General features: G+C 40.9%; 1 protein-coding gene across 1 annotated transcript in view; it reads right to left on the bottom strand.

Annotated features, from left to right (window-relative positions):
- Cul5 (cullin 5) overlaps window positions 1-20633 on the bottom strand; it is a 51955-nt gene extending 31322 nt beyond the window's left edge. The window contains exons 1-5 of the mRNA XM_028783610.1: window positions 20283-20633; window positions 12466-12575; window positions 8946-9045; window positions 3269-3445; window positions 1165-1306 (exon numbers count right to left, since the gene is read on the bottom strand). Of these exons, the coding sequence (XP_028639443.1) occupies window positions 1165-1306; window positions 3269-3445; window positions 8946-9045; window positions 12466-12575; window positions 20283-20531 (778 nt within the window). The 5' untranslated portion in view covers window positions 20532-20633. The remainder of the gene's footprint in view (window positions 1-1164; window positions 1307-3268; window positions 3446-8945; window positions 9046-12465; window positions 12576-20282) is intronic.
- Window positions 20634-24283: the final 3650 nt, after the last annotated feature.

Genomic DNA, 24283 nt, shown 5'->3' with positions numbered 1-24283 from the left:
TGTTTTTAATAGCTGAGTAGTACTCTATTGTGTAATATACCACATTTTCTATATCCATTCTCCTGTTGAAGGACATCTGGGTTCCTTCCAGCTTCTGGTTATTATAAATAAGGCTGCTATGAACATAGTGGAGCATATGTCCTTGTTATGTGTTGGAGCATCTTCTGAATATATGCCCAGGAATGGTATAGCTGGGTCCCCAGGTAATACTATGTCCAATATTCTGAGGAACTGCCAGGCTGATTTCCAGAGTGGTTGTATCAGCTTGCAGTCTCACCAACAATGGAAGAGTGTTCCTCTTTCTCTACATCCTTGCCAGCATCTATCACCTGAGTTTTTGATCTTAGCCATTCTCACTGGTGTGAGGTGGAATCTCAGGGTTGTTTTGATTTGCATTTCCCTGATGACTAAGGATACTGAACATTTCTTTAGGTGCTTCTTGATCATTTGAGTTTCCTCAGTTGAGAATTCTTTGTTTAGCTCTGTATTGCATTTTTAAATAGGGTTATTTGGTTGTCTGGAGTCTAATTTCTTGAGTTCTTTGTGAATATATATTAGATATTAGCCCTCTATCGGAGGATAAAAACATTTAAAAAATGACTTAAAGTTCATTACTTCAACAAATAGATTTACTGAAGATTATTTTGTGTTAGGTATACTAATTCTGTAAAATGAAGCATCAGTAAGAGCCTTAAGTAAACTATTACTCTAAGGAGGCACAATTACTACTAAGAGCCATTAAATGTGAGGACTTAACCTAGTCTGAGAAGTAGGAAGGGTGAAAGGAGGCGTGCAGATAATCTGAAGGTGGGGAAGCATCCTCTAAGTCAGAAGAGACAAGGATGTGAGTAAATAAATCAAAACGTCATTGTGAGAAGCTGAGAAGACAGAGAGTGTGCACAGAAACTTAACTTCTGAAAACATCTATATAAAACAAAGTTTATATAGTTTAGGGCACCAGAAAGTTGTTAACCAAGAAGTTAATAAAGGGGAACTTTGAAAAATACATTTGAATTTAGCAGGTTTCTCTGACAGAATCAATATCATTTGTATAATATTGAAATTAAAAAGTATATGGTAGAGAAAGTACATGGGAGTCTGACTGAACTATAATATCCTAAGATTTCCAGGATGGAAATATGAGTATAAACATTGGGAACATACCATAGGACTCTCGCACTCCTATGACCAGCTGGGAATCAAACGCTTCCCCTAATCTCTCAGCATGCACCAGCTTCATTGCACTATCCTGGAGTCTGTTCTTTATATTTGAAAAAATCGACTCATTCCACGTATCAAGCATGAGCTGGGAAAGAAGACAATACAGCATCATTTTCAGTGATTAACATCTCAAGTATCGCACACACAGGGCTCAGGACAAATAGGAGAAAAGGAAATCCTATCACTAGATCTGCAGTGTTGGGTCTTCGAGGAAGTCACATATTTAACCCAATAGTACAGAACTAGGGCCAACATGACGACACACGCCTTTAATCTAAGCACTCAGAGGCAGGAGGATCTCTGAGTTTGAAGTTAGCTTGGTCTACATAGTGAGCTCCAGGACAGCAGGAATATATAGAGACTCTGTCTATATAGAGAAACTCTGTCTCAAAAATCCAAAAAACTGAAAAACTAATTCTTTCGAAAAGAATTTGGTTCCTAGCTCTGCTATTTATTTCTTTTCCCATGTGCAAAATACTAATAGCCAAATTTCTAGTGTTTGCCATAAAAATTAAATATGGTAATATATGGAGAACTGTGTTTAGAATGTTCATATGCATGTCTGTGCAAACGGTCTTAATAAAAATGTGTACATCTCCCTACTACCTAGTTATCAAAATTGTAGAATAAAGTATATTTATACTAGTAAACAAAGATTGATGCTACAAGTCACTTTGTCAGTTATTAGTAACAGGAGAGTGGCGACAAAAAATAATAATAATAATAATAATAATAATAATACTGTAACTCTCACCACATACCCTGGACTGCACTGTGTATTTTCCACAGATAATTAATGCAATGCCAACAGTCCTAACATAGGAACTACTTCTCTTTGTATGGTGAGAGTTGGGGCCCAGCAGGCAGTACTAACATGCCCACGTCTGAACCCAACAAATATCCCAGAAACAATGCTCATTTAAACCAGCAAACCTCACAGCAAATTTTTAAAAATGGTAAAAAATGAAAGGAATAACAAAAAACAAAAGAGGGTAAGATTATGGGCTACACATTAAACAGTATCTTCAAAGGTGTTTTGCCTTTAAAAAGAAATGTTCCCATTTGCAGCAAATTCTAGCACTAAAAACCATGTATATCTAATTTTATAGTATCTTCACATAAAGCAAATTTTAAGAGTAGAATGGGATGGTAACACCCAGACACACAATTCTGATATTGGTCTGTTAACCTAACCATCACGGCAGACAGTTTTTGAAATTCAAATGGCAGTTTTTATTTTTCTCCTCTGGTTGAGTCTGCGGATGTGGCTCAGCAGTAGTGCTTATGCAGCATGTGTGTGCTCACACACGGAAGCTCTGGTTCCACTAGTCAGAAGGTAATTGGTAAATAGGTATAGATAGCAATTTAAAAAAAGTGACATGCCGGGCAGTGGTGGTGCATGCCATTAATCCCAGCACTTGGGAGGCAGAGGCAGGCGGATTTCTGAGTTCGAGGCCAGCCTAGTCTACAGAGTGAGTTCCAGGACAGCCAAAACTACACAGAGAAACCCAGTCTCAAAAAAAAAAAGTGAGACACGTGACTAGTCTTTGTTCAGTAAAGTAGAGGTAGTTACCGGACACGGGTTTATAATTAGAAAACATGCACTATTTAGAAATAAACACAGTATGTAACAAGCTCAAACCAGCATAAAGTAAATATAAAGATAACAGCTGGTTAGTGTAATTAAACTGAAAGTTAAAAGAAATGGTTTTCCAAAGAAAAAATGAGTAACTAATTCACAAGAAAACAAAGTACAAAGAAATAACACAAAAAGATACTGAAGATAAAACTAGGAAAAGCGACAAAGGGAAAGGGAGACTGAGGAGGGCAAGTCTGAAAACAGACTGCAGTCTGAGAGCAGATACAAACAAAGAAAGCTCAAGCTAACATTTATGAGTACAATAAAAGTTTCATGGAAAAAACAAATCTAACAGCTATAAAGAGTCTACATGTGAGTAGCAAAGCCTCCATAAATTAAAATGAACACCTTCTTCCTAAAGACATTTAGGGCACTGGGTGACATCAGGAAACAGGGTAAGACACATACCTTTCGAACAATACTGTCTTCCATATTTGATTTTTTATTGCTGCTTTGTTTACCCAATAAAGTCACCTCTAGTTGACAAAAAGGTTTTGGTAAAATATCACACTGTGTGAAAAATTTTCGCCATTCAACAATATATGCCTTTAGCAAAGCTGTGTCATCTTGATGGCTCAGTACACGCTGAAAAACAAAATTATATCAACTTGAAATGAACTTAAAACGAAAAGTAAGAACAGTATGCAGTTAAGCAATAATTTTAAAATATATGATTTATTGTACAAAGTATTATATCTAAGAGAAACTAAACACATGTCCTAAAAAATATTCTGTACATAAATGTTCAGAGCCACATCATCCGAATGTAAACCAGGCCTTTAATTCCAGTAGTTGGTAGGCAGAGGCAGGAGGATTTCTGAGTTCATGACCAGCCTGTTCTACAAGGCAAGTTCCAGGACAGCCAGATCTACAAGATAAACACAAAAAACAAAAGTAACAACAACAGAAGTGTCAAGGCCATTGTCTGATTAAAGCAACTTAATAACACGATAAGGCAACTCAACCCAAAGTACTTGGCAAAGGGAACGCAGCGGAGTTCTGAAAACATCATCCCATGTAAAGACTGATCATAAAAGATCAATCAGTTTATGAAATCCAAGAGCAGACAAACTCAGAGGTTGAAAATTCATATGTAGGGCTGGAGAGATGACTCAGTGGTTAAGAGCATTGACTGCTCTTCCAGAGGTTCTGAGTTCAATTCCCAATAACCATATAGAAGCTCACAACCATCTGTAATGGGATCTGATACTGATGCCCTCTTCTGTGTGTCTGAAGACAGCTACAGTGTACTCATATACATAAAATAAATTAATCTTAAAACTAAAAAGAAAGAAAGAAAAAAAGAAACAAAGAAACAAAGAAAAAGAAAGACAGACAGACAGACAGTCCATGTGTAATGGTTAACAGAGTTTGAGGAGAGAAGTAATGGACTGTCTGCCTGTTAACAGCCCAGGTTTTCAGAGGTGGTAAAAGTGTTCTACAATCAGTGGCTGAGGCCACATACACTGCAGCACACACTTAAGGGAAGTATTTGGTTTCTAAGTTTTTGTCTGTCTTCCTCACTCCTTTTGTGAGGCAGGGTCTCACTGTGTATCCCTAGACTGGCCTGGAACTCACTATGTGGGGCAGGCTGGCTTCAAACAGACATCAGCCTGTTTCTGCCTCCTGAGTACTGGGATTAAAGGTGTGCAGTACCACATCCAGTTAACAGTAAATTTTATGACATGTTAATTATTTCTCTTTGCAGGGATGGAATTGGTGCTGAAGTTATACCTAGAGCTTAAAAATGCTCAATAGAGTTCACTTTTTTTTTTTTTTTTTTTTTGGTTTTTTGAGACAGGGTTTCTCTGTGTAGCCCTAGCTGTCCTGGAACTCACTCTGTAGACCAGGCTAGCCTGGAACTCAGAAATCCGCCTGCCTCTGCCTCTCAAGTGCTGGGATTAAAGGCATGTGCCACCACTGCCTGGCGAGTTCACATTTTTTTAAAAGGTGGTCCTTTATTTTCCTACTGCTCACATTGGGTTGATCTTGTGACCAGCTTTAACCACACAGAATGTTGACACTGCAGTGTGGCATTTACACACCTAGACCTGAAGAGATCTTATAGGACCCACAAACACTGTCTAGGACATTTTCCCTAAGAATGTGAGATCACTTGTTCAAAGAAGAAAGCAGCACTGAGTAACAGGCATTTCATTATGCTCACTTGGACCACTGACTGACCTTGCAGACCAAACTACCAATGCATTAATAAGCTTGGGTGAAATTAGTTGAGGTAAGCCCACATTAATAAACAAATTATGAACAAATAAATTAGTTGTATTGGGTTGGTTGGTACAGTTCAGGGGTAGATTGCTTGCCTAGTTAGTATGTGTGGGATGATGGATTCCCCAGAACTGAAAAATAAATCAGTAAAATAAAATGGTTAGGTACTCTTTAAAATAAAATCAGGCTTGTAAATGGCTCACAGGTAAAAGTATCTGCTGTCAAATCTGACGACCTGAAACAAACATGATAGAAAAAGGAGACTGACTCCCATTGGGTGTCCTCTGACTGTCACAGGCATACTGTGGTTCACAAGTGTATATATATACACACACACACACACACACACAAAAACAAAACTATAAAAACAAGTTTAAAGAAAAAAACTTTTCCTAATAATTTCTCATGCCCTAACTTCTTTTGGCTTGTTTTTCAAGATATATATATATATCTTATATAGTATATATAGTATTATATAATATATTATATATATTATATATCATATATAATCTATGTTAATAATCTGATTCTTTATGATCCTACTTTCAGAAATTAAAGTGTAAACTTTGTTAATTTGAAATAAACCAAAATCATTACATTAACAAATAAGCTAATGTTTGCTAGGGCACAGGTTGTAGTACTTAAACCATTTAATTTTCTAAGTAAGGCTTTAAAATAGAATTTCTCTGTGTAGCTATAGCTGTTCTAGAATTAGTTTTTCAGATTAGGCTGGCCTCAAACTCAGAGAGATCCACCTGTTTCTGCCTTCCAAATGCTGGGATTAAAGGTATACCACTATCACCCCAACTCCTAACCCCAGGTAAACCGAGTTTTCAGTAAAGTAATTTCTTATGAAATTAAGTTTTCAGTAAAGTAATTTCTTATGACATTATCACTTTAAAATTCTACCATTGACAGACATTAGTAGAGTGTACTTTTAATCAGAGCACTCAGAGGCAGGCAGATCTCTGTAAGGTCAAGTTTGAGGCCAGTCTGGTCTACAGGGTGACAGCCAGGGCTACAGAGTGAAACCATGTCTCAAAAATCCAAAACAGACAATAAATAAATAGCTGGGGAATAAAAAGTTCTGGCCTTATAGTTTTCAGATTTAATTTTATATGAAGAAAAGTAATCTGCTCTTCAGTTGTTTCTCAAACTGGTAAGAGATACACATTTATTAGTGATGTCACATTTACTCAGAAACAACACACCATCTTTGCATTCGTCTTCCCCCCCCCCAAAAAAAGATGGTGTTAATAAGAACTTAACCAAAATAATACTTGTGTACCTAAGTAAGATTTGTCTTCATTACAGCAATACTAGAAACTTATCTATCAAAACCTGGGTGCTGACTTCAGCTCAGTAGCAACAACATAAAATGTAACTCCAGAACTTTACAATCCTAAAAGAGAAGTATCTGAACTTGAAGGAAAGTTACTTCCCACTTGAGATGGTCTTAGTCCTAAGGAAAAAGGATCTGACCTGTGTTGTATCAAGCACTGCAATAGTCTGTAGTTTCCCTTAGGGAAGCATCAGCTCTGCTGAGAAGCCCCCGACTCTGAGGTCTACAGCAACTAGGTATATTCTTGCCTTAACCTCCCAAGTATTAAGGTTTCAAACACCTGCTACTATGTATAGCTTATGTGGTGCTGAAATCTGAACTCAGGTCCTTTTACATGCTAGTGGTACCAATTGAAGTATGTGTCCTGCCCTCTTATACAATCTTGTAATTGAGGATAATGTTCTGTTGGCAGAAATAAGGGAAAGCTAATGACAATCACTTCATTTCAAAATATTACAGATCCATCACAAGTTACTGTGAGGGCACTCATTACCTGAAAGCCTGACAACCTGAGCTCCATCCCTGCAGCCCATGCATGTACAGGGAGGAGAGAACCGCTTCAAACCTGTCATGATCTCTACACCAACATTACAGCTCATACTTCACATACACACACACATATACAACAACAAATGAGTAAAAGTATTTTTAAAGTTATTGTGAATTTTTAAATTACTTCAGGAACTTCTGTCTTCAAAATCATAAAATACAGCTTTATATATTATGCATGTTCATGTATGTTGTGCAGGTATTCATGAATACACATAAACATACATGTGTAGGCCAGAAGGGGTTTTGAGGTTTTCTTCCTCAGGTGTGCCACCTACTTTAATTCATTCTCATTCTCTCTCCTCTCTCTTCTCTCTCTCCCTCTCCCTCTCTCCCTCTCTCCCTCTCTCCCCTCCCTCCCTCCCTCCCTCCCTCCCTCCCTCCCTCCCTCCCTTCCTTTCTTCCTTCCTTTCTTCCTTCCTTCCTCCCATTCTTTTCTTTCTTTCTTTCCTTTCTCTCAACTAGTTTTTACTGGGCATGGTAGCACACATGTTTAATCCCAGCACCAGCAGAGGCAGAGGCAGAGGCAGAGAGGCAGAGAGGCAGAGAGCAGCAGAAAGGCAGAGAGGCAGAGAGAGGCAGAGAGGCAGAGGGGCAGAGGGAGGCAGAGGGGCAGAGAGGGGCAGAGAGGGGCAGAGAGAGGGGCAGAGAGAGGGGCAGAGAGGGGCAGAGAGGGGCAGAGAGGGGCAGAGAGGGGCAGAGAGGGGGGCAGAGAGGGGCAGAGAGGCAGAGAGAGGCAGAGAGGCAGAGAGAGAGGAAGAGAGAGAGAGGCAGAGAGAGAGAGGCAGAGGTACAGAGGCGCAGGAGGGGCAGAGAGGGGCTGAGAGGGGCAGAGAGGGGCAGAGAGAGAGGCAGAGAGAGAGAGAGGCAGAGAGAGAGAGGCAGAGAGAGAGAGGCAGAGAGAGAGGCAGAGGCGCAGAGGCAGAGAGGTGCAGAGGGGCGGAGGCGGAGGCGGAGGCAGGTGCCCCTGTGAGTCCAAGGTAAGCTTGATCTATGTAGTGTGTACCAGGACAACCAGGGCTATGTAGAGAAACTCTTGTTTCAAAAAAAGAAAGAAAACAAAAAACTAGTTCTCACTGGCCTGGTAGGTTGGCTGGCCAGGGAACCACAGGGATTTTGTCTCCACGTGCCCAATGGTGAGATAACAAATAAATATCATGAAATAATAATAATCATAATACTCACTTATTTATGTTCATGGATGGGTATATCCCCACAGCATACATACAGAGAGGTAAGAGGACAACTTTTACCTTGTAGGTCCACCATGTGGGCCCCAGATAATAAACTCGAGTTTTGTCAGGATTTATGGCAAGTACCTTAATCCACTGAACCATCTCACTGGTCCACACTTGGCTTTTTCTAAACTTGAGTTCTGAGGATCAAACTCCTATCCTTGTGCTTGCAAGCCAAGTACTTTACTAAGTGGACCATCTCTCCAGGCAATTTCCATATTTATTTTATTTTTAATTATGTGTAGTTGTGTATGTATCAGATGTGAGTGAAGGTGTCCATATGTTAGAAACATTGGCCCCCTGGAGGCAAGTTACAGGCAGTTTATGAGTGTTTGATATGGGTGCTAGGCACCAAACTCCAGTCCTCTGCAAAAGTTGTATATGTTCTTAACCACTGAGCATCAGATATATAGTTTTTAAAAGCAATCCAAGGGGCTAGGTATGGTGGCACATGCCTTTAACTCTAGCTAAAGAGGCAGAGGTAGGCAGATCTTTGACTCTGAAGTCAGCCTGGTCTCCACAGTGAGTTGCAGGACAGCCAGAGAGCTATGGTGAGACCCTGTCTCAAAAGCCAACCAACCAAAACATACAAACCAATCTAAGGATGAGGCTGTGGCTCACTGATCAGTCCATTCTTATTTATTAGCCAAGCGTCTAAGCCTCTGGAATTGACACCCAGAACTAACAAGAAAAAAAAAAAGTAAAACAAACACGGAAACTATGCAGAACTTACTGCCTGTGCTTGCTTAATAAACTCAAGGATATCTTCTTTTAAAGCCTGATGAATTTTTGATGAGCCTTTATCATCCCAGAGACAGACAGCATGTACATCCCTGTAAAAATAAAGCAGATGGGTAAAGATCAGTAGTGAAACACGACCTATATAGACAAGCATTGATCTTAAGTTCTACGTTAGCACAGCTCCCATGGACCACTCATAAGAACTAAGCACTCTTTGGAAGGTACCTCAGACAGGTAACTTTCTATTATTTCCACTGTCGTTGTTCTTTTTTAAAATTTATTTATTTATTTATTTATTTATTGCTTTTTTATTGTTTGTTTATACAGGGTTTCTCTGTATAGCCCCTGCAGTCATAGAACGTGTTCTTGTAGACGAGGCTGGCCTCAAGCTCACAGAGATCCACCGACCTGCCTCCCCAATGCTGGCATTAGAGATGTGCATCACCACCTCCCTCCTGACTGCTCTCTTTCTTATTTCTCTATTTGTTGTATAGAAATGTATGAAAAGCCAGTTGGGGGTAGCACAAGCCTTTAATGCCAGCACTCAAGAAACAGAAACAGGTGGGTCTCTGAGTTCAAGGTTAGCCTGGTCTACAAAGGGAGTTCCAAGACAGCCAGGGTTACACAAAGAAACTGTGTTGAAAAACAAAACAAACAAAAAATCAAAATTATTACAAAAGTATGCCTCTGTCTCCTAATCTCTATCCCTAAAGTTAATTGCTATAATTTTTTTGTTATCCAGGAGTGTGGTCCATGGCTGCAGTCCCAACACTGGGAAGCAGAGAGAGGGGGGCCCAGAAAGCTTGCACAGTCAGCTAATTTGGTTGAACTGGTGAGCTCCAGGTTTAGTAAGTAAAAGACTTTGTTTACTCCCTTCTAACTTGTCAGTCTTTGGCTTCTGCATACACAAGGGCAAATGCATGCACATGCGGAACACACACACACCCCACTTCTGGGGACCGAATTCAGGTCCTCATGCTTGCACTGCAAGGACTGTACCTACTGAATCCTCTCCCTAGCCCCTGACTAAACTTTGGTTGTAATTTTTCCCAGCTCTACAACTTGGTATTGATCTTGTAAGGTTTTGAGTATGTACTATTATTTAATGTGTCTATAATGTAACTTAGTATCTTTTTCAATTGCAATGTACACTTATTCTTAGAAGTTGTAAAATTTGGGGATTTTAACCTGACCAATTCAAACACTCTATGTCTTTCTAGTTATGTTGTAATGCTATACTTCTTTTTTTAAAGATTTACTTATTTATTATGTATACAGTGTTCTGCTTACAGAGGAGGACACCCGATCTTATTATAGTTGGTTGTGAGCCACCATGTGGTTGCTGGGAATTGAACTCAGGACCTTAGGAAGAGCAGCCGGTGCTCTTAACCTCTGAGCCATCACTCCAGCCCGTAATGCTGTATTTCTACTTAAATAAATACTTTTGTTCTCATAGCTCTGAATAAATTAAAAAACTGATACTCAGCACCTGGGAAGATGAAAGTTCAGGTAAAGGAACGATCATTAGGCTGTGCATTTTCAGAACTACTGCTGAAAGCTTTTCCCTCTTCAGTGAAAATGGTCAGAGTTGATTTTCTAAGTTGTTGTGAATGCTTTCCATTCAGACATAATCATACCTATTGGCACTGCCTATGAAACAGCCAAGACAACTCCCACTTCTTTCTACACTTGCCATGCAGAAAACTTGCAAACTTTGCTCACTTAAATGGTGTGACAGGTAAGCAACACTGAGACTAACACAGAACAGCCACCTGATGCCAAGGCCTGAACTGAATTAGCTGGCTGAACTGGGAAGCCCAACATGGATAGCTTCCCAACACTGGTGGAATCATTCACCTTCACTAACCAATTTATTTGGCTTTGCTTGCTAACAAAAATGTGTCCACTGGAATTAAATAGGCTTGTGTACAACGCCCTGACCTTAGATACTATAGATTATATAGCCCTGGAAGCTTTAGGCGCTGTGCCTAAACTAATGTTTCAGGCTTTAGCTACGTTCCTGTTCCTACCTTCCCACACTAGTACTGGGATTAAACCAGGGTCTTGTCCTTGTTAAACAAGTATTCTACCTCTAAACCAAAAGTTAATTTTTAAAAAAGGATGTGGGGGTGGGGATGCTACCAAAATGGCTCAGTGATTAGAAGACTCATTACTCTCCCAGGACTGAGTTTCAGTTCCCATTAGCCACATGGAGGCTTACAACTGCTCACAAGGGATCTGGCATACTCTTCTGGCGTCAAAGGGAACCAGGCATGCACACTATATACTTATAAATATGCTGGCAAAACACCCATACATATTAAATTAACAGTTCACATAGAAATTGAAGGAGAAAACTATTTCATCTAGCTTTCTAAGGTAAACTTTGTGGTAAATAGGTTGTTGCTACACTGTCTCATAGGGACTTCTAGTCAATAACTGTTCTCTAGACATTTAGCCAAGGGCTAAGCAGTAACGAAACAGACCTGAGATTCAATTCCTTAGAAAAATTTGTTTGTGGGGCTGGTGAGATGGCTCAATGGGTTAAGAGCACTGACTGCTCTTCTGGAGGCCATGAGTTCAAACCCCAGCAACCACATAGTGGCTCACAACCATCCGTAATGAAATCTGATAGGGTGTCTGAAGCTACAGTGTACTTACATATAATTAAAAAAAAAAAAAGTCTGGAGGGAGCAGGGGCAGGCTGGGAGTGGGGCTGGAGCAAGAGGGAAAAGGGAAGGGAAAAAAGAAAAAAAGAAAAAAGAAGGGCTGGAGAGATGGCTCAGTGGTTAAGAGCACTGACTGTTCTTCCAGAGGTCCTGAGTTCAATTCCCAGCAACCACATGGTGGCTCACAACCATCTGTAATGGGATCTGATGCCCTCTTCTGGTGTGTCTGAAGACAGCCACAGTGTACTCATATACATAAAATAAATAAATATATATTAAAAAAAAAAAAAAAGAAAAAGAAAAAAATCTGTTTGCCTTAGACTGGAATCTGAGGATCTTACAAGCCTGAACATACAAGGAAAAGGCACATGAGTTGAAACTGGAAGACTTAAGGGGGAGATTAATGCACAAATTTCCAAAAGTCCTTTTCCAGGGGATTCACATGGGGCATTAATTTTTTTTCTTAGATTTGTTTATCTCATATTATGTGTATGAGTACTTTGCTTGTATGTGTGTCTATGTAATGTATGTGTACTTGGTACTGGTAAAGGACAGAAGAGAGTGTTGGATCCCATGGAGATGGAGTTAGTGAGCCACCATGTGGGTGCTAGGAAATGACCTCAGGTCCTCTGCAAAAATAACAAGTGCTCTTAAGTGCTGAGCCATCTCTCCAGCCATGTATATCCAGGCTTGTAAAGTCAGGGAATCTAGACTCTGACTTGGGAATCTCCAACACAAGCAGTAACAATACACAGGTTTTCATATCACTTAAATTCATAATGCCCATCCAGTATGGAAAGCCACCAAAACCCACTCTGTTAACAGAATTACTGGATTACTTACGAAAACAGATCAAACCACTGCTGTTTTGTTACAGATTCCTGGCGTAAAAGCTTCAAAACAATTGGACGCATGAAATCCCATTTGTCTTCAAACTGGAGAGAACCTTTATTCTTAAATTTAAAAAGAGATAAAATATGGCTTAATTTTAAAGCAATTAAATACAAAAGTCTCACATACTTTTATCTAAAAATATATATCTCTTTAGAGATGCCCAGGTCGGCACACCTTTAATCCCAGCACTTGGGAGGCAGAGGCAGTAGGATTTCTGAGTTCAAGGCCAGCCTGGTCTACAGAGTGAGTTCCAGGACAGCCAAAGCTATACAAAGTAACCCTGTCTCAAAAAACAAACAAACAAACAAACAAACAAACAAAGAGATGCCCAGAAAAATAAAGAGATCAACTTTAAAACAAATAGCTTTCCAAAATGGAGTTCTTATAGGCTTATAAGGGAATCAGAAATAATTATAAACACAAATCAGGGCTGCAGTTATAGGTCAGAATTATAGCCTGTGCATGTGTCTCTGGGGTCAATCCTAGGAGGAGGGGGAAGAAAGACAGCAATACTAAGACTAAAACTGAGTCCAGACCAGTCAGTGTACAGGGAAGAATTTGTTACAAAGAGTTTGGCCTTTCCTCTTGACTCCTTCTGGAAGATAATCCCTGGACAAGTGGAATGGGAACCTAAAATGAACCTCAGGTTCTGTGTAAGGAACAAGCTAACAAATGTGGTTTTGGTAAGGGACTGGTAGAGTCAGCATGGTCTCAAAAGTGGGGCTGGCCAATTTAAAAGATTAACAATGTAATTTAGAGAAGGGCTTTGTGTCAATGTAGAGTTCAAAGTACCCATGCACATAAACATTCTCGTCTTTGTGAAGAAATTCCACACTAATTGGCCAAGAAAACAGTTAGATTAGCTTCCTTAGGCATAATTCATATATATTGTCATACACTGACTACAGGGAGGACAACAGAAGCTGTACTTGGGACCTCCTAGACTCCGTCCTATGCTTCTCTCTCAAAAGCTGATCTTGAACTGGGTGTTGCAGCTATGAAACAAATAACAGTAATTATGCCAGCTTGCAGTAAAGCCTGAGTCTTTCTGGTGTTGAAATGAATGGGTATCTTACAGAGAGACTTAATCCTCTAATTTTGTAGCTGTACTAAACTCTTCACACTGTAAAGCTGTCAGCTGAAGAGATAGCTCAGCAGTTAAGAGCACTTGCTGCTCTTGCAATGAACTGGATTTAGATCCTAACACCCATAGTAACTCACAACTCTCTGTAACTCCACTTCTAAGGGATCTGATTCCCTCTTCAAGCTTCCAAGGACACCAGCCATGCACATAGCGCACATACATGCATGTAAAATATTTGTCCATAGAAGTTTTTTTAAAAAACAGGAGGGAGGGAGGCTGGGTGTGATGGCAGAAAGAGACAGAAGTAGGTGAATGTTTGTGAGTTCAAGGCCAGCCTGGTCTACATAGTGAGTTCTAGGACAAGCTATAGCTACAAAGATCCAGTTCAAAGAAACAAAATAAAACAACATTATAAACCTACAAAAGCCTGCCTGGCAGTGGTGCCACTCACCTTTAATTCTGCTGTACATTTGTGGTGTTTTGTTTTTCTCAAGACAGGGTTTCTCTGTGTAGCTCTGGCTGTTCTGAACTCATTCTGTAGGCCAGGCTGGCCTCAAACTCAGAGATCCATCTACCTCCCCAAGGGCTGGGTTTAAAAGTGTGGGCCATCACCATCCAGCTTACTTATAATTCTTTAATATATCATGTTACATTAATAATTATCAAATGACAAGGAAAATATCTGTATACATTTAAAAGTCTAATTTTTTTAAGTACTTTTGATCCATGGTTGGTTGAAATCAATGCTAAAGGAAAAGGTTTCATCTTACAATGCTAATAAAATCTTCACATCAAATTTGAGAGCAGCACAAGACACAAAGGAAACATATATAAAGATTTAATAAGCATTATCAAACTGAACAAGTATATCAAAACACTAGTTCATCCTAAGCATCTTGTCCTATAACAGTATCTTACTAGGAGGAAAAAAACAACTTAACTAGTCACGGTACCAGACAGAAAGAGGGAACAACCTCATATGTACCAGTAAAGACAACTTAAGTAGTCACGGTACCAGACAGAAAGAGGGACAACCTCATATGTACCAGTAAAGACAACTTAACTAGTCACGGTACCAGACAGAAAGAGGAACAACCTCATATGTACCAGTAAAGACAACTTAACTAATCACGGTACCAGACAGAAAGAGGGACAACCTCATATGTACCAGTAAAGAACTTAGCTCCTATTCAGGCTAAATGTATTTTATTTATACAACTTGTTCTGGCCAATAAAATGCATTTGTTTCTTTTCTTTTTTGACTGCCCCCTCATTCATTTTCTAGTATTTTATGAAACTAGTATTTTCATATTTTATGAAACTCATGGTTTGTTTTTAAATACTTTACTTTTTACAATTATCCCTATTTCTTTTGTGTCTTCCTATGTGGGTGTATGAGTGCTATGGCGTGCATCTGGAAGTCAGAGAACAGTTTCTGAATGCAGGTTCTCCTCTCCCATGTGGGCTGCAGAGGACTGCACTCAAGTTATCAGGCATAGTAGCAACAACTTTATTAGCTGGTCTGACTTGCCAGACCACACAAATGTTTTTAAGGATACTACCTAGTCTAATCATTTATACAGGGTTCTTTTTGTTCTATTTGTTGATTTTTTATTTTTCAGTAGCACTGGCTGTCCTGGAATTTCCTCTGTAGACCAGTCTGGCCTTGAAACTCATAAGAGATCTGCCTGCCTCTGTCTCCCAGTACTGGGATTAAAGGCATAAGCCACCACCTCTTATCACAGGTTCTTAACCTGATGTTCACACACTGCATGAAATCTGCAAACCTCCTGAATTACACTGCAGAAACCATCTTTCAACATATCCTCTGACAACCTACATCATACCTTATGTCCCAGCACTTAGGAGGCAGAAGTCCTGAGTTCCAGGCCAGCCTGATCTACAAAGCAAATTCCAGGACAATGAAAGCTACACAGTTAGACCCTGTCTAAACATAAGAACTTAGATAAATTGAAAGGTTAATTTTGTTCTTCTCAAGGAACTAGCTAATGAGTTTAGCAGATTTGTGATCCCAAAGTATACATTATATCATAACCTTATGCCCGGCTTCCTAATTCTTTTTCTACTGTTATCATTCTCCTGTAACTTCATTTCTCCTTCTAAAAAAAAATTGTTTTATTTATGTGTGTGTCTGTGTGTATGTCTGTGCATGTGTGCAGTTGCCTGCAGAGGGCAGAAGAGAGCATTGGTTCTCTTTGACCTGAAGTTATAGTTAACTGTAAGATACAATGTGGGTGCTGGGAACTGAACCCAGGTCATCTGCAAGAACCAGTGCTCTTAATTGTTGAGTGATCTCTCCAACCACTATCCCTCTTTTTGAAACAAAGTTTCACTATATATCTTAGATGGCCTAGAATTCACCATCAAAAGCAGGCTGGCATCAAACTCAGAGATCCACCTATGCCCTCCCCCCAACCCCATACACAGTGCATGCCATCACACTCCCTGCTCTCTCTGCCCTTCCTTCCTGAAAGGGGTGTACAAATATACAAATTATGGAAGGAGTCTTATAACTTCCTGGCTCTAGCAAAATAGATTCATAATCTCTGAATACTTTTCAACTAAGACATTCTACACAGGCACTTTTGGCAATTACAAAGTTAAACAATGTAGTCTTACAATCAAAATTCAAGATGCTACAAAGTTTGCATGATGGCTCAGTTGGTATATACTTGCCTTACAAAAATGAGAAGACATGAGTTTAATTTTCCAGAACCCCTTTTTTTTTTAAAGGGGGGGGGGCCGGGCGGCTGGGCACTGAGAGGCAGGAGGCAGATCTTTTTGAGCTTGAGGCCAACCTTGTCTACAAAGGCAGTCCAAGACAGTCAGAGCTGTTTCACAGAGAAACCCTGTCTCAAAAAAATAAACAAATAAACAAACAAATAAATAAATCCCAAAACCCAAAAAACTGAGTATGGTGGCGTTTGTATAATCCCAGTGTTATTGAAACAGTGGCAGGTGTATCCCTGAGACTCCCTCCCAGCCAGCCAATCTAGGTTAACTGGCAAAGTCTAGGCAAATGAGAGCCACTGGCAAAAAACAAGGTGGACAGCTCCTGGGGGACGACACCTGAAGTTAACTCTGGCTTCCACATTCAAACATATGCATCTCTACATATTTGCATATGCAAACACACAGTATCCATTCTTCAAAATTCATTCCAATTCTCTCTTCCTAGCTTTCTTTAATCATCCCATCAAAAATATTTCAATATGTAAGGTACAAATACCACATAGTAACATTTCTGAAACTTAATAGAAAACCATCAGTACAATCTTCTTGAATATGACAAGTTTCCATAAAGCACGGGCATTATTTCAATTCCTTAGGGTACTCTTGCATGTTGGTGTCTAATAAACAATTTTAAGAATGAGTAAATTCTAGACACTTAGAATTGCTTGTTTGTACTTTGATTTTCCTTCTTTCCAAATGATTAAAGTTTCCACTGAGAAAAAGCTGGGCCTCCTATTTCTGTTCTTTTTCAGTTTCTTGTTAAAAGATCCAACTGAGACGGTTTCAAATGGTTGGCACTATGGACCATAGCTAAGCAAGAAAGTGATAGGGTCAGAACTGTATTTTGATCTAGAGATCAGATTACCACTAAGAGATAAAATTATGAAAGAGGTGTCATGACTGCACCAGAACAACAACAAAATACAAAGCTAGAAAGAGCCGAAGATTGAATCCAGAGAAATAATTTGGATGACAGTGAAAAACAAGTGATTCGGGAAGACAGTAAAAATAAGGAGAAAAAATCACATAAAAAAAGAGAAACAGCAGAGAACAAGTAATGATATCAGACAAGAGGATGAACTTTATCAAGAAGAATCTGGTTTGGCAATCAGGATGTTACTACTGTTCAGGCTCTTACATCTAATCTGACAATTTCAAGGTAACTGAGTGGGTCAATTAAGGGAAAAGAGGGCTACAAAGGGCCCAAGGGCAACGTCTTAGCAGAGTATAGGTTTATACAAGAGATACAAACCTTCTTATAGTTAGATAGGGGAAAAGAAAAGAGTAGTAGAAGGGAGACACCAAGTTCTGGAGGACACTGCAGGTGAAACACAACAGGTGGAGGGCAACCTGAAAAAGAGGTATGGCACTATGGAGAAACCGGAAAGACGTGTGGTAGTGGCCACAGCAAAGAAATACATGTGCAAATTGCTAGTTAGTGTGCTAGGAACTAAGGAGTGAAAACGTTTGAACAATTGCCATTTGGAGTAGGAGAATCAACTGAAATTGAAGAAAATGAGCACTCTGGGCTCAGATGACAATTGCAAAAGAAAGAGAACAGGTAAAATTAAGATCTAGTAATCCAAAATGGGAGATGAAATGGTACTGTAAGATTGCTAGGAATGTCCTACAGCTAGAAGACATACATTTGATAACTGTATGTCAAAGTGCACGACACACATCTTTCTATACTCAACAGATTGCCAAGATCCAATGACAGCTCACTTGGTCTAACCGGAAAACATGATCCCAAATAAAATAAACTGCCAAATAAAAGCAGGTCTTATTGCATCAGATTCTTAGACATTTCATAAAGAAAGTTTCTAATCTTTAATTTTCTCAAAATGAACTAGTAGTTATTTCTCTGAATTCTGTCAACTATAAAAACAAAACAACCCACCCCAAAACAAATGAAACAAAACAAAAATACCACCTTTCTTCAAGTCACAAGTAAATTGGGATATACTCTTTGACGGGATTCTGGCTGATTACTCAGCATGTTTCAGGTACAGTAGGTGATCCGGAACTGACTCAAACTGTATTCTCGTCTGGCTTACATTTCCCCTTTCTGACCAATGGACTAGCTAATTTTCTCTTTGGTAAAATCTACCTGCAGAAGTCCAAAGCATTTCTCTAATAAGCCAATATACTGATCTAACAAGAAATATGCTAATTTGGCCACTCCCCAGTAAATCCTATACTCAAGGTAGCAACAGCCCTGAATTTAATAATCCCGTAAATTACATCACAGACAGACCCTGGCAAGTCCTCACATATTCCAAAGACAAACTTCAGTCTCCCCATTTTATTATTAGTACTTTTCAAAATGTGAGTATTTGGAATTCCTCTTCCCAAAAGCTCCAACAACCCAAAATAGGTAAATGTTTGACAATGTAGACAACAGAATCAAATGTCTGTTTATTATATCTTTTATATTACAACAGTACTAGTTATCTAAAATCAAGGCCAGGCCTGGTGGGGAACACCCTGAATCCCAGCACTCTACAAACCTCTCTGAGTTCAAGACTAGACTAGTCTACATAGTGAGTACCAAGGCCAGCCAAAGCTACAAAGATCTGCCTCAAAAATAAATACACGAATAAACAAATAAATCACATACTACACAACACTCATTTAGGACATCTGCTTTCTTTCCATAGTCATTATCTCATAAAACCATCGTTTTGAAAATCCGTATTTCTGGCGTCTGACTTTAGTCACTGGGTTTTCCAACGTATTGTCATGAAGTTACAGTACTTCTTTTTCTTTCTTGTTTTGAGACAGGCTCTAATTGACAGTCCTAGCTGGCCTGGATTCAGAGATCAGCCTGCCTCAGCTTCAAGAAGGCTGGGACTAAGAGTATGTGCTGCCATGTCAGAATGCAGAGCTTTACACATCCCAGTTATCTTTGCTCCCAGCCCAGTCCGGTGGCTTGTCCATTACCCTCAAGTGGTGTTGCTGGCCTTCAAATCTCAGTGCACACAAAGGATCTCTGAGAGTTCGAGGTCAACTGGGTTACATAGCAAGTTCTGGCAAGCTGGGGTCAGTGAGACCCTTTTCAGGGAAGAGGGATCGTTTTCTATTAATATTCATTCACACAGCCTGAGAACATAGTGTTTATGTTCCCTCAGGTAATCACTAGCCCCATTTCAGCTAGTACTTTTAGGACAGAATTCTTACTAAAAACACAATCACCTCGTGTCTTCCTCAATCCTCACTTTTTAAACTGATGATACATTATTTGCCTGCCCTGGGCCTCTCCTGGCATTTAAAACTTTTCAATGCCTTCTTTAATGAAAACTTTTCTACATCCTAAAATCATGGTAGCACTTTATCGGGTGCCACCTGATGTCCCATCAGGGAGGTCGAGGTTGGGAGACAGTTCCTCAAGGAACAACAACAACAAAAAGGTGGAAATAGGAAGTCAAGCGTGAGAGAACTGGAGGGAAGGTGTAACATTCAGGAAAGGGAGAAAGGGGTGAAGTGTCTGACTCTGAGTTCCTGCACAATGTGAACAGAGATTAAGAAATGGGTTGGAAGGCCTAGCCAATGAAACCTGCTGGAAAGCATTTTTGTTGGGATTTTTCCTATTATGTCTTTGACACTCCATTCAGAAGAAACGGACCCCAAGAGTCACAATGGCGGGTTGGTGCGGGCCCAGCAACACTGCTCTGGATCCCAGCCTGGGTTGGTCCCTTGAAAGCATCACTCCGAGTCAGCCAGCCTGCGGGAGGAACAACCAGATCCTCTGGACCCCGAGGCCAGGGCCCGGCGTCGGGGTGCTCGGGCAACAGCCAACCCGGCTCCCGTTCTGGTGGACAACCCCGAAACACTCTCACATCTCGCCGCTCACACGGAGCCCGGTCCTTCCCCTGGAGCTGAGAGCGTCGGTCACCGAGCAGGAGCCGGGCTGCAGTCAGGGGCTTACCTTTAACAGATTAGACGTCGCCATGTTCTCAACTTGGACTCTCGCGAGACGCGGCGAGACTTGGCGGTGCTCGGGGCCAGGCCTCCTCGAGAGGCCGGGGTGCCCAGCAGGACCCCGCAGGCCGCGGCGGGGGATGCGGGGGACGCCGGAGCGGCGTGCCGTCAGCGCTAAGCTCGTTCCAGGCACCCGTGCTTCCTCAGGCTTTCCCGCTACATGGTCACCCCGGCCTGCCCACGCGAGAGAGCGCATGCAAACGCTTAAGGAGACGCGAGTGGCGAATGGTGGGGACAGGGAGCCGACCTGACCGGGAAGAGGTAGTATCGACTTCCCCGGGACTCCCCAACTCGTCTTCGGTTCTGCCTCTGGGGTTGCACCCGCCTCGGCCGCCAGCAACGACTTTAGCTCGGCTTAGGGCCCCGCACCTCGGGTTCCGTGGCGGCGTCACGTGACGTGACGGGCGGGGGCGTGCTCGAGAGCAACCCAGGCGACAGCAAGCCACTGGGTCCCGAGGCCGCGTGGAGGGTGGGAGCGCGCCCTCTGCTGGCCGGAGCCGGCGCAGCCCTCATGCGCTTGCCCCAGATCGGGATTGCTATTCAGAGCTCTGGATTAAATTAGCCTGGAAGGCTTTTTACTGCTGTCCTCGGTAAATGCTGACACGGAGAAGGCGCCAAGTAAATTATTTGTTTAGTGAATGATGCACAAATGTACTGTTATTCCGCTAAAAAAAATTACTGGGCTTGTTCAAGAAGTGATTTTTAGCCGAGCAGTGGTGGCGCACACCTTTAATCCCAGCACTTAGGAGGCAGAGGCAGGCGGATTTCTGAGTTTGAGGCCAGCCTGGTCTAGAGTGAGTTCCAGGACAGCCAGGGCTATACAGAGAAACCCTGTCTTGAAAAATACAACAAAACAAAAAAATCAAAATAAAAAACAAAGCCTGAAATCTCCTTTTGGCCCCAAGCATTTTAGGTAGCTTTGTTTGAATTCTGTTTGTATTCTTGAATGGCCAGGAATTCTCTATGTAGACCAGGTTGACCTTGAAATCACATAGATCTGCCTGCCTCTGCCTCCAGAGTGACTGGTGGGATTATTGGTATGTGCCTCCCTCCAAAATGGCCAAGAATTCCTTATATCTGCTTTGGGCTGGGTGTGGTGGAACATGCCTTCAATCGTAGCACACTCTTGAGTTCCAGACCAACTAGAGCTATACAGTGAGACCCTGTCTAAACAATATAGTGCTTAAAATGAGTTAAGATCTGCTACTTCGAGACTGGAGGGATGGCTCAGTGGTTAAGAGCACTGACTGCTCTTCCAGAGGTCCTGAGTTCAATTCCCAGCAACCACATGGTGACTCACAACCATCTGTAATGAGGTCCGATGCCCTCTTCTGGTGTGTCTGACAGCTACAGTGTACTCATATACATAAAATAAATAAATCTTAAAAAAAAAAAAAGATCTGCTACTTCTCAGACATTGAGTGCTTTACTTAACCACAGTGAGCCTTAGTTTCCTTGTTTGTGAAATTAGTATTAAAACATCTATATTATAGTGCTATTGCAAAAATTAAATATAAAAGTTGGAGAGGTGGCCCAGTTTTAGAGCACTGGCCCTCTTGCAGAGGGCCTGGGTTTGATTTCCAGCACTTACAGGGGCTCACAAGTGGTCCCTGTGTACAGGCGTCAGGCACACACATGGTGTGCAAATCTACATGCTGGCAAAACTCATACATAAAATTTTTTAAAAAAGTTAAAGATTAAATGACATTGATGTAAAACCATAATATATAATTTACACATATAGACAGTGTAATTAGAGCTAAAGTGTATAATGCTTACTATATGTAAGATATGATTCTAGGGCTGGAGAGATGGCTCAGAGGTTAAGAGCACTGACTGCTCTTCCAGAGGTCCTGAGCAACAGTGTACTCAAGTGAAATAAATTTTTTTAAAAAAGAAAAGGGAGTCGTATTCTGTTAAAAAAAAAAGAAAGAAAGAAAGAAAACGGACATGATTCTATACATTTTTGGTTTTGTTCTGTTGTTTTTTGAGACAGGTTTCTCTGTGTAGCTCTGGCTGTCCTGGAACTTGCTCTTTAATCATGTTGGCCTTTAACTCAGAGACATGCCTCCCTCTGCTGAGTGCTATGTGCCACTACCTCAGCTGACTCCATACATTTTAATAGATTAATATACTGAATGCTGGAATTTATCACTCATAGCAGAAACCTTAAATATTAATTAAATTTTATGAAAAGAACAGTGAAGAAGGAAAAAAAGCAGAGGATGCAAAAATAGAAGGGGGACTAGAGAGATGACTCTGGGGTAAAGAACACATGTGCTCTCTGAGACAGTCCCTGAGTTCTGTTCCCAGCACCCACATTTGGTGGCTCAAAACCATAACTCCAGTTCTGTGGGAATCTAAGGTTCAGGCCTCCGAGGGCCTTTGTACTCACATACATATACACTGAGAGATACACATACAACACACACGTACATCAGTTAATTTTGACATGCAGTAACTAGCTCAAAGATTGGGCACTCCTAAACCTTCCCCTGCTAGCAAACACTCCCCTCTGGTACTCTTGAGACTCCTAAACTTTCCCATGCTACCCGGGTAGCAAGTGGCCACTTACCTGATTTCTTTTCCGACTTCTTTTGTTTGGCCTTGCTCTCTTGATGCACTTAAATCCTGTCCTTCTGTTTCTCTTCATCTTGTCTGGTTCCTAGCCCTTGAAAATCTCAAGGTCCTGCTCTGCCCAGAACCAACTGGGGGCAGACTTCCTTTAGTCTATGGGCGGGACACTGCAAACAGGTTTTTTTTTTTTTTTTTTTTTTTTTTTTTTTGATAACACAATTAGCAAGAGAATACCAGCCAATACAGTTTCTAACCTTTGAGCTTTAAGTTTTGCTTCTGGAGTTTCATTAGCCTCCCTGCTCCCTTTAGGAAGAAATGTTTCAATAAAGTAGCTACACAACCTGCCATCCCTTTCTTTGGCTTATATTCTCTCCATCCTCACTTCTATGATACTCTCTGAGTTTATTGGAGGCTGGGGGTGGTACTGTAGGTACCTGATTATTTTCTTCCATGGGAAGCTGAACACTGGGCCACAGTTATCCTCAGGAGGTTAACTAACTGGTTAATGAGTCTCTGCAGTACACTGCAGGAAAAAGAAATCCCTCCAGGACAAACTAGGCTGACAGCGGCAGTAATTATGTGTATAATCACAAATGTTTAAAAGGCAATTTACTAGGCACATAATACTCATTTAACTATGCAATAACAGTTGCTTCTCCACTGAGGCCTAGACCTTCCCAGCCACTGACTTTTTGTCCTGGTTTACAGCACTGTGTGTAAGTTTTCTCTTGTGGTACAGACTAAAGTCCAATCCTAAAATTAGTTGTTTACACTCCCAACAGTTATGCCACTGTGCACCGAGGAGTGCATATCATTTCTCAGTGTAACATTAAGATCCTTATGAAGAACTGGGCAGCGGTAGCACAGGCTTTTAATCCCAGCACTTGGGAGACAGAGGCAAGGTTCCAGGAAAGCCCGGTCTACAGAGAGAGAGTTCCCGCACAGCCAAGGATACACAAGGAAACCCTGTCTCAAAAACAAACAAACAAACAAACAAACAAAAGCCAAATGAAGCAAGATTCTTGATGATAAGACAATCCTTCCCTATCAGCCTGCATATTGCCTTCAGGTATGAAAACTAGGAGGGAGTTTTGTGCTCATGTTCAGGCTGATTTCTCTTAAGTCCTTTCAGCCTAAATACTCAGAAATAAGGAATTAAAAACAGCCTTAAGGTTTAGGTTGGGAGATATTCCAGGGGACCTCCCTGTCCAAAAACTCTTAGGGAGGTAGTCCACTCTTGGCCTTAGTTATTTGCCCCCAAACCTTCCTGACTGGATGCAATGTCAGTACAGCCTGAAATAGTCCTATAATTTGTATTAATTTTGTCCAAAGAGCGTAACTCATTTGGTAGAGTACTTGCTCAGCAAGCAC

The sequence above is a fragment of the Grammomys surdaster genome, unplaced genomic scaffold, assembly GCF_004785775.1.
Source record: "Grammomys surdaster isolate TR1022 unplaced genomic scaffold, NIH_TR_1.0 1162, whole genome shotgun sequence".
In the NCBI taxonomy this organism is placed as follows: domain Eukaryota; kingdom Metazoa; phylum Chordata; class Mammalia; order Rodentia; family Muridae; genus Grammomys; species Grammomys surdaster.
The sequence above is the reverse complement of the archived record's forward strand: the minus strand, read 5'-3'. Positions and strand labels throughout refer to the sequence as shown.